The following is a 19,161-nucleotide window of genomic DNA, read 5'->3' on the forward strand; positions in this document are numbered from 1 at the left end:
TGCCAGAGTGGCAAGCCACAACTACACATTATCTGGCCGTGTAAACTGAGTGATCCAACAATGGGATACACCCAAAAGAAACAACACGATGAGTTGTCATTCACTGTCCCGCAAATGTGTAAGGATGCAGTCCAATCATTTAACTCATAGATTTTAAAGGTGTTTCCTATAAATCTGTAAACACAGAAAAAAAGAAACACAGAAAAAACCGTTAGTCTAGTATCCCCCACAGTGGGGACCTAAAAACATTAATTATCTGCTGACACAATTAGAACACCCCAGCGCGCTTGGGCAAACCAGGGCACCAAGTCTATCCGACTGCTGATAAAAATAAAATATCACCAATGTCGCCCGTGCGTGAATAGAAATGCAAACGGGGCTTTAACACATGGCAGCGTATTCTCTGGAATACTGGTAGGGTCTCAGTATTACATCTGTATTTTAGTAGTGTTGTGTCCTATCTTTGTTTAAATATATTGTGATACCCTCTAAAGGTAGAGATAGTGAATATTAGGGGTATATTTTGTTTGCCCTTGTTTGATTTACTACCTTTTGTCTCCTCTGCAGGCTCGTTGCTCTGAGGCTCACGGGTATCACAGGACACAGTGAGCGTTACGTTGCAGTCTGTAAAGTAACGCGAAGCATGCTCTGTTGCTTGGGTGTGGTTTAAATAGCCTCCCAACAAAGTAGTCCAGGTAAAGTAATCCCAGGCCACCACACCCAAAACATTATACCGCATAGCTTCTTATGCGAATGCCTCCATGTTAACTGCTGGCGCAATGAAAAGTAGTCCCCCTTCAAACATGTTCTCCACAATGAATATGAGCTGGTGCCAGGACTGACTCCAAGAGAGTCTTGGGAGTGGATGCAAGGACTCCAGGGCCTTAATTGAGCCCCGAAACCTGACCCTACCTGGCAAGTGGACTTGACAGTGGGGCTCTGGGGTAAGGGTCGTGACAAAAGGTGATTGGCCGGCTAGCTGTCCTTGGAGGACAGCCACCCTGCTGTGCGATTAAAAGCTATGCTGGAATGAATGGGAGAAACCTGCATAAAAGGCGAGGCTTTTTGGCTTGGAAGGCAGAGTCGACCACTGGATGAAGGAATCCGAAGAAGAACTTGAGGACGCCTACTGCATCTCCTGGACCGTTGGTTTGCCCGGTGAAGCCCTGCTGCAGTGCTGAAGCTCCGAATTTGCCTCGACTAGAGAAGCCCTGCAAGGACAACTTCGCCCCTTGGGTTGGTGGGACCATTCAACTCCAAAGTGAACCCGTTTGGACATCCTCTCGGAGCTGGCTGTACTTACACTGCTGCTGCTGGAACCAAAGTGCCAGGGAGAGGAACACCAAACTGAGTGCATCGCTTTTAAGCTTGTAGAAGATCCTCCACACTCCCAGGAAGCAGTACTGGCCAAGCCTGAGCCACCTCAACAAAGTGCTGGACCCCAGATGCAAGGAAAGTCCATAGTGGTAGCCGAGAACCGCAGTGGTGCTATTGGCTGAGAGTTGAGGAGCTGAAACCGCAAAGTGCGGCTGAATTGAAGTTTGTCCTTTGCTGCTGCTGACCTTCCCATTGCAGTGCAGGAGTCCCCAGACGTCCTCCCGCTTGTCCCCACGACTGAGGCTCAGGAACAACAGGATCTGCAGAGCTGCAGAGGAACAGAAGCCAGCTGGAACCGTTTCTTCTAACCAAAGGTACTGTAAAACTAAGGGAACTTGCATCTTGTTGTGTAGCCTTACTTGTTCTCAGTTGAGACTTATCTTGGTTGCTTGCAGCTTTTGCACCTCACAAGCCTCCCAGCTTGTGGCCCTACATTGATTCTACTTTTTCTACAAAGACTTCTAAAACATTGTGTAAGACTTTTACTTACCTACAAGAAGTGCTTCAGCTCACCATTAACTTAACATTGGCTGGCTTGGCTCCCTGAAAGACTCTTCTTACCTCTGACTTTGTGCATTACCTTTCCTCTAGGAAAGGGTTCATTTAATTTGCATTGGAGGATTAAAAAGTACTTACCTGCTTCAGAATATTTGTGTACTTATTGTTTTATCGGTGAACCCTTTTCTTTGACACCAATCTCAGTATTGCTCTAAATGTACTAGTGATATATTAATGTCCACAGTGTCTTAGTTATTTAAGTCACTTCAGGGTGTTGAAATAATCTGTGTGCCATCCCAAATGGGTACTTGCTGATTTAGAGAAACTAAGAGTGTGTGTTTTGGAGTGTATTTGTGTTACTGTTATATTGCTCCGTTCTGAAGAAGGCTTATTATTCAACTGACTGTTAAATACATTCAAGAAACCTTGAGTATGAGAGTTTATTTGAATAGTTGTCACTGTGAATCTCTGTGTAACTCCCCTACAGCTCACATTGACCCCTCTTGAGATGAGCCTGGCTGCTCAGCCACATTACCAACCTGTGTAGTACAGACTTATACCAAAGGTTGGGTTCCTATTGCCAGGAGGTCAAGTTTGCTGTAGTCTCCCAACGGGTACTGCACACAATCTTGCCTAACAGCAACTATTGGTTTTGACTTCCCTAGAACGCCTGTTAGGTGTTCCAAATAAGGTTATATGCTTTGGTCTGTGCACCTTCAAGCAAAGTGTTGTGTTTTTATAATTGTGGTTATATATAATGTGATAGTACTTATTCCCCCCCTAGATTTATCTGGGCCTACTTGTATTTAAATAAACAATTTATTTTTACAATACATAGTGTTTCTTTGGACCACTTGTATTACAATGTCTTTACTGATTGTACAGACTCTCTCCCTCCTAAGATAAGCCTGGCTACTCTGTCTACGCTACCATGAACTGGAAGTACAGACTTCTACTAAGAGTGGAGTCTTGTACTGCCTCAGTTGAATGATTTTAATAAGCCCTTAGTTGGACTCTAGAAAAACTTTCCTAATACGTGAACGTCCACATCAACTGCTCAGCCATCTGTGCTCGGCAGCATCTGCAACCCCTCCTCCCCCATATGACTAATTGGGACCAGCTCTGAGGGATTCATAAGTGTTGATGGGTTTGCTTCGTATGGTTCCACTTCTCTTCCTATCCATTGTGCTGTTTACCACATTCCTGATTGAAATGCTGAACAATTGATTGAGCGCGAATGCAGATGTGTAGCATTAAATGCTTTTATCAAAGACTCGCATTTTGCATGCTGCTTTCAAGGGTCGGTATCCTTACACGTGGAGCTTTGCAATTGGTATTTTGCAGGACGGAGCTGGGCTGCAACCACGACAGAAGGCCTCCTTATTTACTCACTGGACTCTAGCTTGTTCTTTGATCCTTTTGATCTGGACCTGGACATCACACCCAGTAGCATACGGAAGACGTTGCGCCAGAAGGAGTACACAGCAGCTATTGTCATGGCTTTCCGCCTAAACGAGAAGGCTCTGATCCGCGAGGTCCTGGAGAATGTCCCCTGCAATGAGAGTAAGTGGCTATCTCTAGAACATAAACCGTGCAGATCCTGGCCAGCCCAGACGGGGAGGGTCAGAGAGGACAGCCTAGGGTAAGGCCGGTAGCTGGAGAAGGGCATTTATCAACCTGCCTGTGATCTACTTTAAAGTTCTGCAGTGAGAGTAGGCAGCCATTACCAGAAGGTAACGGATCAGAGCCTGCTCTGCGCGAGTGCAAGGTATGGGTAGAATACGCTATCTTTAGTAGGGGGGGCGCCAGTGCATCAAGAGACATCAATTTGTGTGCCTAGCAGTGAGGGCAAGTGGCTGCTAGGACAATGTGACCAGGCAGAGCTAGATTTGGTCTGTGGTGTGCGTTTGTGGGGAACATTGAGCTGGATTGGGGCGTGGGCAAGGATTGCCAGCAGTAGCAGTGGGAATAAGCAGCAATTCATAGGGTATTTACAGACATTGGAGGCAGCAGAGAGGGAGCAGAGTCAATGTGTGGAGGTATTCACAAGGACAGTAGGGAGCAGTGCATGGGAACTATCAGGGAAGGACAGATTGCATTAGATGTTACGGAGCATTATAGGAACTGTGGTGGCAGTGTTTGTGGCCAGTGTACAGGCAGAATAGGAGTTTGGATCTCTGTACAGGGGCTGGTGAGCGGTAATGTGGCAGGGAGAGAATATTGGCTAAATGGGAGTCGCTTAGGAAAGTGGGTCTGGGTGCATATCCATGTCATGCCCTTGGCTGAACTCTCTCATCTTCAAGGCCTTTCTCCAGACTTACCGCAATATACTAGCCATTGCTCCTTCCGCACCCTCTCTGCATCTTCTCTAAGCCCAACGTCCTCCGTGATATGAGCCAAGTAGTGCATGCTTTCCTGCTTTGTGTAAGGGTTTGTTTTCTCATGCAGATGCACCTTTCTTTAAACTGTGATCCCATCTGCCACACATCCCCATGTTTTATTTAAATGTACTCTGCTGGTCCTCCGTGATCTACTCTTTGTAACCTTTTCCCCCACCAGCTCTGTGATCTCTGATGTCTAAACTCTCGCTTTGACATCTTTAACTAGCCTTCTGTTTTGAAAACCTTTCCCACACCCTACCCTGCTATGCACTGTCCATGATCCCTTAGCGTTAATTAACTCTTGCTTTGCGATCAGTTATTTTACTGTTTTCAAACTCTGCTGCTTCTTATGCCTCTTTGTTATCATATTTATGAACCCTCTCTGTGATCTGATTTTTACCTCTACCCCTTGCCTGCCGCTCCATTGATCTGAACGGTTTGAACCTTCTGCTGCCACTCATGATTTCTTGATTTCTTGATTTCTGATGCTCTTTCCCTTGCAGTTGATGTCATTTGCTCCTCTCTGCCGGAGGTGTACGTGGAGAAAGTGCTGCACTTTCTGGCGTCCGCCTTCGACACCTCTGCTCACCTGGAGTTCTACCTCACGTGGGCTCAAAGACTGCTCATGCAGCACGGGCAGTCCCTAAAGGCCAGGTACGTTCTGTACTTCATCCTGCTCATGGTGGGGGTAAGCCGGGGCTAACACGCTATTCAGGCAGCATTTCATTTTTGGGTTTCTTGCTTTCTAACTTTGTGGGCTCCTTAAACCTTTTGCTGTCTTCCGTGGTTATCTTTTTTTTCCTTGACTAGAGGGACTTCTCCGTAATTCTCCATATCACATGAGCTCTTTCTATAGACTGTTGTCCATAGGAGCCCACAAGGTGTTCTTTTTTAGCGACTCTGAAACAGAGGTCAAAAGGCATATAGCCTTCTAACTGGTATTTGCCAATAAAGAGACAACACAGAGTGGGTTGTGGTATGCCAAATGCAAGGTAACCCAGCTTTAATTGCAATGTAAAACTGGGGGGAAAATAAGATTAACAGCCAAGCTCTCACTCAAGATTTTTCTCCACATCTCAACAGGAAACTGCAGTTTCTATAGCCATTTTGATGTCATAGTTATGAAAACCTATCGCTCCTGGTCATTGGCTCCCTCTACTATGCTACATATACGGAAGTGGCGCGCAAGTGGTGTTGTCGGTGTTAGACTATCCACTGAGGCGTGCAGTGCACCATTGAAACTTTTCTTCCAGACTGACTCACTGGACTTGGAGCAACTTTAACCTTTATTGCAGAGCTGCGGTGCTCTATTGCTGGCTCCTTAAGGCTTGGAGGAGGAGCCTGCTGCGGCGCGACACACCATCAAAAGCATCCACTCCCCTCTCACCCCGCCCTCCCTTCCTCTTTGTCACCAACTCTGATGCAACTAAGCAAATCTACCCTGCCCCTGAGAAAGTCCCGCCTGCCCTTTGTGAATAAGTAGCGGGCGGTACTGACTAAGGAAAAGGAGGTGGAGCGTGATCTGCTCGCCACGCCCCTCCCCGGGCCTACAGGATATTTGCCATGAGGAAATGATACCTCCCACCCAGAACACGGGTGCCAACCTGAAAACAACACATGTGGCGGAGAGATTTGATACACGCTCCCTGCCATTACCTTTGACCTATACAAGTAATATTGAGGAGGCTCCGGTTATTCAAACGGAGGAGATGGCTGTTATAGCAGAGCCTGCTGGACAAACATTGGAAAGGGAAGGGTTCATGGAGCCCGCCCACCCTCGAGCAGAGGAAGTAGACAGCTTAAATGGAGATGGCTGTCCGACGGCGCTCACAAATCCATCTCAGATTCCAACAGAACAAAACATGACTCCTGACCCAATCCCCAAAGTGACCGTGCAGGAACCCTCCACAAAAACAGGTTTAAAGGAACCATCAAGGGGGGCAGAAAAAGCAGGGTTATTGTACATCCCACCCGGGCCCAAGGACACAAAAATACTTGACTTGATAAACCGGCCCTGATCAATTCACAGCAAAACAAATTGGGGGAATCTGGATCCATAACCATAGGGACCGACCCCCGACATCCCTTGCTTTGAGGATCTCAGTGAAATGGAGATAATGAGCTGGCATCAGGAAGGTACATGGATGGAAATGAGCGAGCCACCAAAGACCTCCCCCCAAATTATAGATCTAGTAAGTGACTGTATAATGGGGAAAGATGATATGAAGGAAAACCTTAGAAAGTTCACTACGCACTAAGGATCGAGATGCCCCCCCCCCCCACCACACATTGAGTAGGGAACTGGGGAGCCTGAACTCAGATGATGCCTCAAGTGGGGAGTACCTAATAGGGAAGAAAGACCCAGGCCAGCCAAGCTCAGCAACTCAAGCCTGGTGAATAAATTGATCCAAGACATATCGAGCCTCACTGGTAAAATTGTAAGGGAAAAAAAGAAGCATGTCCATAATGGAGTAGCTGGCTGCATTGGATGACGAAACGCCTCCGGATCCTCCTGATCAGCGAAATCTAGGCCATGGGAAAAGAATACATGTTCACCCATTAATGCTCAATCAGATGCAATAAACAAAGTGCCCCCATGGAGCCTAAGAACCAACAGCATATGGGGATTGATGAGATCTCGCTGAGGAAAATAAGTGATCTATGCATTAAGGGAAGAATGGATGACTTTATTCACACTCAGAATGTGGTGATGGCAGCTCTGAACATTGCGATTGCACCCTTTCTTAAATTGTATGAAACCATCATTGACTCTCTGCGATCAGTCTATACATTGAACCTGAAAACTAAGGAAAAACTAAATGAAATTGAAGGTCTTGCTAAACGACTAGACCTTAGAATGGAAAAGGAGTCGGATTTGACCCAACAATGGCAAAATCGGCTAGGGGACCTAGCCCGACAAGAATCAAATGATAAACCGCTTTTGGTGGAGGCCATCCTGGAAGACCATAAGTGGACCACAAAGTCCAATTTGCAAAAAGCCTCTCAGGATACTCTAATCCACTATGAATATCTGGGTCCCCCGGCTAACCTGGACTCGATTGGAAAGGGGAAGACGCGACGAGAACCAGAGCAAGCAAAGCAGCTTGTAGGGGGGCCCTTGGTTTTGGGCAAGGGACGTAGCCTCCCTGGTCCGGCCACCACTGACTATATTTTATGGTCAGGTGGAGCAGAGCCAAGAACGAGCTATGCGATGTTCCAAGAGACAAACCAGTCAAGTAAGCAAGAAACAGGAGGCCAGGGAAAAGCACAACAGAAGGAACCTATGGGGATCCTCCAAAAGAAAACAAAAAAACAAGACCATAAACGAAAGCGAAATGGCTATAGAGCTTTCTTCAGGAATATTAAAATACCAGCACCGGAGGAGCCAGAACCTCAAGCAAAGAAGCCAAGGAGAGAAATGAAACTAAATCATACGCCAAAAGATCAGGCACCCCAGAAATCACTACCAATTGGTAGAATAGATAATGATCTGTATATCGCCACAGACCTGGAATCGAGCACATGCTTGAGTGATCTCATTGAAATAATCAAAACCAATAAAGCGGAAGAACTGTGGGACAACATCAGTCCTTCGTCCTTCGGACTGGCAAGAAATCGACAAACATTCAACCAATGACCCAGTGGTGAAAAGGCGAGGAGTAGGCGCTGACGAAAAGAAACTGGATAAAGATCCTACAAGGGGAAAAAAGGTTGTATAAATATCCCCAGTCCACGGGAACAAAGAGTTGATCAAAGGAAGACGACCACCCATAGGCACAGGGAAGAAGCGGCGTGATTCCTGAAGCCCACAAATCCACGCCTAGACCATCTTCAAGGGCTAACCGAGAACGAGACAGGACTTTAAAAAGCCCAGATCTATTGATACAACTAGAAAATAGACGTAGATTAAGGCAACAAACATAAGCAGTAACGATAACGATGAATGAGAAGATTAATAAAACACATCATACCAACATAAAAAAGCAAGCAGCTGAGGACATCTGTATGAAGAGTAGAGAGGTGGAGAAAACTGCTGGCGAAACCTACAAATTGAAATTGGAAAGGTCCCAGAGAGTCAGAAAGATGATAGTCTTAAATAGAAGGACCCTTCCGACTTTACTCAATAAGCTCCCAACATACCTGAAGATCTCAACTGATGATATAGTAATCGTCGAATTTACGATGAAACAAGAACTGATTTATTTATACTACACTTGAGATCGCAGAGATTACAAGACAGAGAATGGCGAGCAAAGGACACATTGGCGGACTTAGGATTCAAGCTCACTGAGGTAAAGCCTAGCTATGGGAGGACAACAGGAAAAAGACCTCTCTCGTCCAAATACGGAATGACTGGAAGACCCACGGAATGGAGTGGAGCCCAATGGTCATAGGCACACACAGAGTCTAATAAACCAAGACCCAGCGCCAACTATCGACCCAAGGAAGCCAGGAAAGATAACTCCTCTTCAGAGAACTTGGGAAAAAGACTGCAGAAACTGACTGAGACACCACTGTCAAAATTAAGGTTTACGGTCGATAACTCCAATCCGAAGAGGAGAAGGGTAGGCTTGGAGGACAGAAAACAGCCACAACATATCAGAGACCCCCGGCCAGCCGGCAGAGTGACCGATAAAAAGACTCAATAGATTACTGCAGAGGGAGGGGAGAAAAGATCACTCCTGGCCTCATGGAACACTCGCGGCTTTGCCCACCTCTACTCTGGTGAAAGTAACTTTCTGGAAAGTTATGAGCTAATTTGCTTACAGGAATCGTGGATAGGAACAACCCCAGTGTGTGAGGGATACCAGGTCTTTATGAATCCTGCGCAGAAAGACCCACTGGGCAGACCACGAGCGGGTCTTGTAACCCTGGTCAAATATGAGCGTGCCCGGCAGGTAATAGAACATCAGATACCTAACCCCTTTGTTCAAGTGTTAAAATTAGTTACAAATAGCGGTCCACAGGAGAGCAGACTCCTTTGAATTAACACTTAGTGGAGCAGCAAGGACTGTGAAATGGAAAAATACCTACCGGACATTCTGACGGTCATTGATTTGTCAATGCTTGAGGATAAAAACCAACTTATCCTAATATGTGGCCATTTCAACTTGAGGTTTCTAGACAATAAGGGCTGTCTGAAAAAAATCATGTCTAGACACAAAGGAAGCTCGCTGGCTGAAAGAAATGGATATCAGGGAGATGACCGTGCTGAATGGACAGACTTCAGGTGACGTGCCAGGGGCTGACACCTGGGCCAGCAACTTGTGCAGCGCATGTCTAGACTGTTGTTTTGTCGCTGGGAACACCCTAAAATGGATCAACACCTTTATAGTCAAGAAGCAGAAAGTGAATGACCACACGCTTTTGGAAATAGAACTTCTATGGCGAGCGAAAAAGACGAATCATCATATCATCCCGCCAATTGAATTATCATGGGGCAGGAATAGGCGTAAAATAAAATCTCATGCCATCCTAAATTAGTGGACCGCCTTGCTGACAACGTTAAAAATAACCAGGACGCAATCGAGTACAGATGGTTTCTCAAGGACTATGAAGTGAAGACCGATCCGAATAAAAACAAAACTATTGTAAGGAAACATGTGTATAATCCGGACTTGATGGAAAAAAGGAGGGCTCATCGAGCTGAACTGCGTCAACTCTGGAAAAGTCCTCACCAGAACAAAGAAGAAATGATAAGGCAATGTAAACGATCATATAACAATTGGCTAAGTCTTCACAGGCCTGGAGGTCACAAGCTAGCAGCAATAAGAACATCTAATACAAGGTCCCTCTGGGAGATTATAAATAAAGGAGAAGATCACCAGGCCACCCTAACTTCAAATCAAGTCGCAAAAAAGCAATGGGTGAAACACTACACTGCCCTCTTTCAGGAGACCGATACGGTCGAAGATATGCAAAGAGAGAGCAAATCAAGTCTGTGGCTCATTGAAATCGATAGAGAAGATATACCACAGAGGATTAAGAAACTCGGTTCCTCAAGAGCGGCCAGGCCGGATGGAATATCTAACCGTATGCTGAAAGAAAATGGGGAAGGTTGGGCAGCCTTTATTTACCCGCTTTTCCAACGGATTCTAAAGACCAGAACCATACCACTAAAATGTAAGGAGGCCCTTATAGTACCCATTTATAAGAAAGGGGATCATTCTAACCCCAGGAACTATAGGCCAATTGCCTTGCTGGACTGAATTGGCAAGCTATTTTCTTCCATTCTCTTGAGGGATCTTAAAAGCTGGACGATAAAGGCAGGAATCCTGGATAAGCGCCAAACAGCATTTATGTCCGGAGTTTGGACTTCACTGAACCTACTTCTCCTAAATTTAGTAAAGCTGGGTGCATTGGAAACCAAAAGAAACATCTATCTAGGCTTTACAGACCTAGAACAGGCCTTTGACGGAATCAGCAGACCAACGACTTTGGGCCAAATTAAAAAAATTGCATTGTCCGGAAGACCACCTTGAAGCCACCCAGGCACTGTATTCTAACACCTCCATACAAATTGTGGTTTCTAAAGGAGGCAACGTTACCGTGAAGATGCTAACCTTCAATGGCATCAAGGAGGGGTGTGCTTTGCCTCTTTTTGTTTGCCTTATATTTGGCGGACATTAAGGAGTACCAGGAAAAATACAGGCCTTTCCACCGATGTTTGAAGATACGGACTTGCCCTGGTTACGTTATGCAGCCGATGTATTTTTGGCTCAAACAGAGATAGGTCTTAAATTCTGCAATTCTTTTCTGAAGACCTATCTCGATAACAGCACGAAGATCAACATAAGAAAATCAATGATCATGATCATGCAGTCTGCAAGAGGTCCTAAGAGGAAAAAGAACCCATTTGTATGGACAATCAATAACCACGCCCTGGAAATAGTGGACACAGCAACATTGGGGTCAGGATCAACAAAAACATTAACAAACGGGCTCAACATAGTCTTATCAGGGAGAGGCTCGTCAAACTATCAAATCAAGGGCAAGCTTTTCTTTCTATTGCCAGAGCCACCATTGAAGCCAAACGAGATTATTGTAATGCGCTACTGGCTGGCACCTCCAATTCCAATCTCAATAAACTCCAAACTACACAGAATAATGCACTATGAGCAGCTCTCAATATACCTAAAAGGGACCACATCGCGCACGCCAGAAAGGCAGAACACTGGCTACCTGTCAAAGAGCGCATTACATTCAAAATACTTACCACCGCACACAAATGTATCAACCTGTCTGCACCCTCATACCTGTCTGACATACTAGCCAAATCTCACTCCACCAGACCAACTAGGCAATGCCACACCAACCAACTTAGGGTCCCATGCATCAAACGAGCCAGAGCAGGTGGAATACGTTTCCCCTACATTGCCCCTAAGCTATGGAATGCACTACCTAGCACGCTCAGAGCAGAAACCTCTCACTGCCTTCCGAAAAAACTGAAAACCACTTTAACTAATTCCTCTTCCTTTCGTGCCATTTACTCTTTCCTCCTCCTCTCCTCCCTTCTCCTTTCCTGTAGCTACTATTTCTTCTTTTGCAACTAAGTAATGACTTCACTGTATGTACTGCAAGTCATGCTCATATCTGTAACAAGCGCCACGATGCCCTCTGGGCTGCCTGTGCGCTAAACAAATGCGAATAAATAAATAAATTTGAGATGTGGAGCCTATTCAATGATCCCAGTAATCACATTTTACAAACAAAAGGTGGTGGCAGTTCTGACCTATGGCGTTGAATCACTGTTAAACCTGCCATGGGAAATATGGGATACTTCTGGTGAAAGGTCCCTGGGCTCCCGAATTGTCTACCAGTGAAGACAATAAGATACGAATTGAGGCTGCAATCCTTGGAAGTGATAGTTTTGTGGAAAACCATCTCCCTATACCGCAAATGTATCCTGGACAATCGACCGATTCCGTTTGAAATTCTGGCAAATACAGAAGTGAAAAAGAAGGATAATCTCTTTCAAGCTTGGAAGAAGAAATGTCAAGAGGCCTTAGCATACTACAACATCAAAACGGAGCTGCTTAAGGGAAATCCTGACAAAGTGAAGAAAACCCTTTAGGAAAAAGACTGGGAGGAAACTACATCGAAGAGATTGAATAAATACTGTCACAACATCATATGGGAACGTAAATCATTGAACGACCCTCCACCATATTTGAGAAGGTTCCCATTGCCCCGATACAGGGATCTATTGATGCAATGTAGACTAAATATTCTCCCATCTCTTGAGGTCCTATATCTGAGGAAACCGATTACACTTCAAGAAGCTGGATGCCGCTTATGTGGCAAACCTGAAACATTGGAAAGAACGAGACACCTGATTTTGTCTTGCCCGAGACTTTCATCCCAAAGAAAAAGGTTCCTGGGCAAGTGGGTGGAACAAATTAACCAAACTATGGAAGAGGACTACTGGGAAAGACTGGTGATGGTAGACCGAATTGGGCGTACTTTGATGCCCTCAAATTGGCAGAATGGATTTTCACTGCGATAAACGATGGGGAATAAATTATCAACTATATATATACATATATAAATAATGATTGTATAACTCTTCATTTAAGATCCTACCCATAAAACATCTAATAAAATGTGCTACATCTTCATGCTTGAATATTATTGGTAGGCTCTAAATTACTACTGCTGTGAAAAAGGACATGTCCTTATCGGTTAACATGCGGTCACACTCTCCGTGAACTGGCGGCATGATGACATGTTTTATTGTAGATGGAAGGAGAGGACAAGCATATTGCCTTTGTTCTTAATTAAATAAAACAGCCCATGTTATCTCTGCCATGATGTTGCTGAGTCTCAAGCACCTGTTCTTGCAACAGTAACCGCACCATCTTGTTCTTGACACATTTATGAATACTGTTATTCTAAATCATTCTGCCTTCACCATGTGCGCGGTAATTATTTGTCTTTTAGCAGTATCTGCGTTTCTCTGTCACGCCTAGCCAATCGCTGAGACATTAATCTGCCAACTACTTATGAAATTTCCTGGGATGTTCTGTTCGTCCCATAGACTTCCAATAGTCTGCTGTGGTGTTGCAACTTCATTTATCTTGACAGTCGAATGCACACAATGGTATCTTGTTCTGCTTTGTAACACTTCCCTACTGAGTCTTGGGCCTTCACTTTCCTTGGAGGCAGCTATGTCCAGCCACCACACCATTTTCCTGAATTAAATGTATTTGTTCAAATAGCGTGCTTAGCTGGGTCCTCTCTTAAAGCTGCCATGTTTAATTCTCAGCTGTGCTGGTGCAGGTTTAAAATGGCAACTGCTTGTCACGTTATTTTCCTCTGCAGGACACATTTATTTTGCATTTATTTTGCGATCTACTGAGATCCTGGCGCATTCATTTCACATTATATTTCTCCCTATGGGTATCAGCAACTTTATCTACCTACAGTTGTTCTGCCCTACTTGTGAAGTGAGTCCCCGTATTCTGTACAAGCCTTCCCGTCACCTTATGTATTCTATTTTAAAATGCATGAATTGTGCAAGCTAATGCATTGTCCGTTCCCTACTTGTGTGGCACAAAATAACTATCCTTTGTGCCAGCTGCATTTCCAGGAGAATTTAAAATGCAGTTTCAATTTTGTTCTTTCTGATCTTCTAATTTCATTTCTTCACAGGCAGGCAGGGGGGCAGAGCCTGAACATGCTCTCTAGTCAGTAATTACCCCACTACATTTCCCTCTCTGGTCGAGTCATCGACCACTCCTTCATTTTGTCTCATATTATAGCCATCCTTGGGCAGCCACACTCTGGTGACCCTCCTCAAGTTACCTCCTTGACTGTAAGCCAGCATTCGCCATTTTCGTCACATTTCATCCAGTGCTCATTGTAGTTATGGGTGTTTTTTGGGCATGTAAACAATGCTCCAGGCTGTCTAGCTGGCTGACCCAATGGGTACATGGGACTGTAAGCTTAGTAATCATTTTGAGTGTACTGATGTACAGTGTCGGCCACTTTAACCATTACTGTCATTACGAGTGCCTTCTTGCCAGTCTTTTTACATTGGCTTATTGCTATTCCCAAGATGCATAAAGCCATTGGGACCAGTACCATAATTGGCAACAGAAATTTGAATGCATCTGTCAGCCAGGTAGGCATCCAGGAGAATAGATAATTGAACCAGCTATCGTCCTCAATGCCATCCACTTGCTCCTCCATTTTATCGTGCAGCTCTTTCAAGGAGTATATGGCCTCTATTAAGGTCCCATTCTCCTCCTCATGTGCGGGTACATACGTACAGCAACGTGGTCCTGTCTTTGCACACACACCTCCCTCAATGGCTGTGAGGCGGTCCAGTACATAACTGTTCTGTAGGGTCATCATCCTGACCACGCTTAACTCCTCCTTGATGGCATTGAAGCCTTTTATTGTGGTATTAATAGTTTGTAACAGTTCCCACGTAGTTACCTGGATCCAGTGTGTATTTGCTGCTGATTCCAGGCCAGGCATTAGAAATGATGTGAAGAAAGTTGTAGTTTTACCAAACAATTTATGACTCTGGGATTTCATCGAATGCAGCATTGGCCTCTTTGAAAAAATATCTAGTTCCCTTTGTGTGTTTTAGGCCTAGGGATTTTTTCTTCCTGTTGTGTGCCATTGAAGGAAAAGTCCCAATGTCAACCTTACTTTGTGGTATTACCAGCGCTGGTGCATTTAGTAGCACTATTGTAAATATGCCACCCCAGTTGGGCGGAAGCTGCATACAAGCGCTTGTACTCGAGGCCCAGTAATGGTCCATTTAATACAGCAGTGCCAACTTTCATACCTGGTAAATCCATAATGTGTTTGCACCCTTAATTGTTACCACGGTTTACTGAAGCATTATTTCTTAAGCATAATGTTGGTGCGTGTAGTTTGGTTATGGGTAGTGGTCCTGCTTCATCTTCTACCCATGTTAAACATTTTGCAGTTTCTTTCCATTCCTCACGGCACACTCTGTCTGCGTTTTCTATTACTTCTATTGGCACAGTCCTTAGTGCCTCTGCTTTGCATCCCATTATTCCATCACCCCTTCCTCGTGAGGAATATTCTTGCCCTTTTATTTGTAATTGTGGTGTGTGCACAATGATGTATCAAATTAAACCGGGCATCTTTACACCTTAATATTTGGTGATCCACTACTTCGATATCTCCTCTTTCTGGACCTGATAGTATGAGCACCTTACTTTTCATTCGTATACTCTCCATCATGTGTGCCTCTTTCAGATAGTTGTCTTCTACTTATGGGAATTCTGATCCTGTGAGCTACTTCACCATGGCCGATTGTCCCTGAAATTCTCCTCTCGTCTGGCATACTGCGAGATGCACCAAGCATTGTGCTCTGTACTCTGGTACTTCTTGAGGTATAAATACTCGAGAGGCTGTCATGGCATAGGAGATAAATGAGCAAACAAAGCAGCTTTCCCTTGCCCTTTCTCTTCCCACCTTCTCCATTGACCTACACCATGAGATTCGTTCAATATTTATGGAATTCTAAAAATAACCTTGTGTAATATTCATCATCTGCAATACTTCTCCTAGCCCTCACTGACTCCACACGTGGGCGGAATACCATTTCCTGCTCTAACTAGAAAACAACTTGTTTTTTAACTTCACTAACATTATGCCACAGGAACACATTTATCTTATAATCAGTCGAATACAGTGTGAGATAAAATAGGAAATTAAAACAAAAGAGAGAGGAAAACAGAAGCACCACAGTAGCCATAATTTCTGTCTTCAGATGTGTCCCACAGCGTATTGATTGGGGTGTTATGACGATATCAGGAACATAAGGATATGAAAACATTCGTATAGGTTACTTAGTACCGGGCAATAGTAGGTTATTATTTTTCAATGGTGAGTGAGGCGAGCTGTATATACCTTTTTCAAAACATTTTACAACATATAATGACAATAGTAAAGGATTTGATTGATTTTCAAGCCACTTCCACTATTATGTGGTCCATTTGAAAAATATAAAAATAGTGCTAATAAAAAATAAAAATGTGAAAGATAAAAAAATATTCCCAATAAAAATGTAAAGCTAGAAAAGTAGAAGAAATAGTCTGGGGAGGGAGGTGGCACTCTTATATCATCTTATGTTGGTTATGTTGAATCACAGAAAAAAGTTGACAACTGCAGTGGTATTCAATTCTATTTTGTCTTTTTCTCTGCCTTTAGTGATACTTTCCTGCCTTTCATTTCCTGTCAAGAAATGATAGAGGTATTTAGTCATGGACATCAAAAAGTCGTGAAACTCATTTACAAACACAGTCGCAATGTTTAGGGATCTTTCTGCGCACGCATAATACAGCCAGTCCTTATGCAGCGTGTCACGCGATCTTGCTAATCTTGCTAACCCGTGATGCCCGAGAGTTTTGTACATTTTATAAATGTAAAATAAATAAATAAATCAACACAACGCTCCCCGAGATTCTTTCACTATGTATACAGTAGTGTTGCAAGGAGATTCTGGTGGCACTATCACAGCCTGCTTCATCTTCATGAGCAAATGTATTCTTACATAGATGCCCGCATCTGCTTCTTTGGACATAGGATACTGTTTTACTCGAGGTAAAATTGCCCCTTTAATTTTATTTGTACTGCCCTAATCCCTTTTAACAACCTCATATCATATGGACTGGTCAAATCTTCTTCCATAAATGATGGTACTTTTTTAGCTAGCATTATTTGTTGTGGCACCTCTTTATACTCTATTCTCAGTTGACATGGTATATTTATCTCAAACACCACCTCATCAGAGTCACTGTAGTCAGACAACTCATCTGTGTCAGTCTGTGTGATGCATCAAGTGCTATTACTGTGCGCCAATTCACCCCTTCCTCATCAGTGCCGTGTAAAATCACTCTATCCTCCCTCACAACAGCCATCTCTAGCTCAATTGTAACTAGTTCCCCTTCAGTTACATCTGTAGGTATCTGTGTTCTGAATAAAAAGTCCGTGGGTAGTCTTAATAACTGTCCCTCAATGTGGCTAAGCCATGCTAACATCATTTGTACGCCATTGAAAAATACTTCAGGATCCACTGGTACTCCCCTCTGTACTGTCTGTCCATGAAAGGCTTGTAAGTATTCTTTTGCTGCCTGGAAATATATGCCTGTTGTAGAGCATAGTGTGCCATCCTCTGTGAATGATATTAACGTATTGAGTTTCGACATAAGATCTCTTCCCAATATGTTAACAGGTGTCTTCCTGGAATACAGGAATGGAATAGCTACCATATGATCTCCTACTGTCACAGGCAAACTGTCAGTGAAAGGAACTGTATTTGTAGCCCCAGAAAAGCCTGGCCATGAATATTCCTGACTTCGGAAATCTGCCCTCTCTGACACAGGACTTTGCGCCAGTGGTCAACTAAGAAGGAAAGAGTATGGTCGCCTGTAGATACTGCTACCCTTGGTTCCTGTTCGGTGTCTGTGGTTGCTGATAGGATAGGGCATATTAAGATATTCTGCGAGCTGTCCTATTGGGGGTACATGTACAGTCCTGTCCCTGTAAAAGGGTTCCACCCAACCGCTGTCACTCCTATCCGTGGCATCTGTGGCAGAATATGGGTATCCCACTGTGTCACTACTTGTTGTGATTGCACTGCACTCTGTGGTTGCTGTGTCAATGTCTGTTGTGGCGCTATCTGTGGCTGTATCTGTGGCCCTTGGTGTTGCTGCACCTGCTGTGCTTGTTCCTAATCTGGTGAATATTGTGTGTAGTCATAATACCCATAGTCTTGCTGTGGTGCACCATATGGTGCTGGATATGCCACTCCCCCCCACCCCCCTTTGGCCCATACTGCATTGCTCCTCTACTTCTACACACACATGACATGTGTCCTACTTTCCCACGTGGCCAACATATACTGCTCCAGTTCACCCAGGTTCTCCGAAGCCGTGCTGTCCATCACCAAACCCAAATCCTCTTCCTCCTCTGAGGTGAAAATAACTCTCCCCTCTTCCTGAATAATAACCACCCATGCTCTGCTGTGGCATGACGGCTCCCTGTCCATTATTCCTGTCTCCTGTATTTATCAATGCCGCTCATTCTACCGCCTTTTTGGATAATTTCTTCTGCACCAATTGTGCCTCTTCCTTTTGCCTTGCCTCTATTTTCTTTTGATCCTTCTCCTGCTTTAACCTACAGTGAAGGACAAACGTCAATTGTATCTCTGGCCATGGTCTCATTTCAACCCCCACAATCTTTTTTAACTGTGTCTGTACTTCAGGTAGGCCCTGACATAGAATATAATAAAACACTGGTATATTTTTATCCCAATTGTCTTTCGTTTTCAAACACCAACGTTCTTTAATGTCTTGAATATAGGCAGCTGGGTTCTCAGTAGGCCCCATCGTCCTAGTAATTATGGCGCTCATGTCAGATTGTTCTGGAAATAGCACCCTCAGTGTCTTCCATACATTAGCTCTACAATTATTAAATGGTGACCCGTCATATTTAGTGGTGGTATGTTCTGTAACTGCAAAATAGCCTGCTCGCTTCCACACAACCTCTGCCTGGTCACCCAATATGGATGCAAATAGGCTTTTCATGTCACCTATAGCTAATGCTGTCCCAGCGGTCTCCCGCTCTAGCTTGCAGATCCACCGGTCCACCCCTGCTGTCAGTGTTGCCAGCTTATCCATCAAGTTATATTTGTCTATCTCGCGTATAGTGGGGTTGCCCTAATCCCTTGTGGGCCAGTGGGAATTGTTACCCCTTTTTTGCGCAAAGGTGTTGCTGCACGAGTTATCCTTCTCATTGTCTCGGCTACAGGGTGTCGCTGGCGTTCTGGCAAGTTTCTTAAGAAATATGGTGATTTATGGTCTTCATTTATGGGCAGTACTGATATGAAGGGTGGATACAGGCTTAAGTTTGGCCCAAG

General features: G+C 44.4%; 1 protein-coding gene across 3 annotated transcripts in view; it reads left to right on the forward strand.

Annotated features, from left to right (window-relative positions):
* Window positions 1-19,161, forward strand: part of PWP2 (PWP2 small subunit processome component) — a 306,748-nt gene that overhangs the window by 239,369 nt on the left and 48,218 nt on the right. For 2 of the 3 annotated variants that reach the window (XM_069635678.1, XM_069635679.1), the window contains exons 18-19: window positions 3,220-3,438; window positions 4,760-4,910. In XM_069635678.1, coding sequence (XP_069491779.1) covers window positions 3,220-3,438; window positions 4,760-4,910 — 370 coding nt within the window. The remainder of the gene's footprint in view (window positions 1-3,219; window positions 3,439-4,759; window positions 4,911-19,161) is intronic. The other variant, XR_011283393.1, reaches the window with a different exon arrangement.

This window comes from Ambystoma mexicanum, chromosome 7p (assembly GCF_040938575.1).
Source record: "Ambystoma mexicanum isolate Mex_15411 chromosome 7p, UKY_AmexF1_1, whole genome shotgun sequence".
NCBI lineage: Eukaryota > Metazoa > Chordata > Amphibia > Caudata > Ambystomatidae > Ambystoma > Ambystoma mexicanum.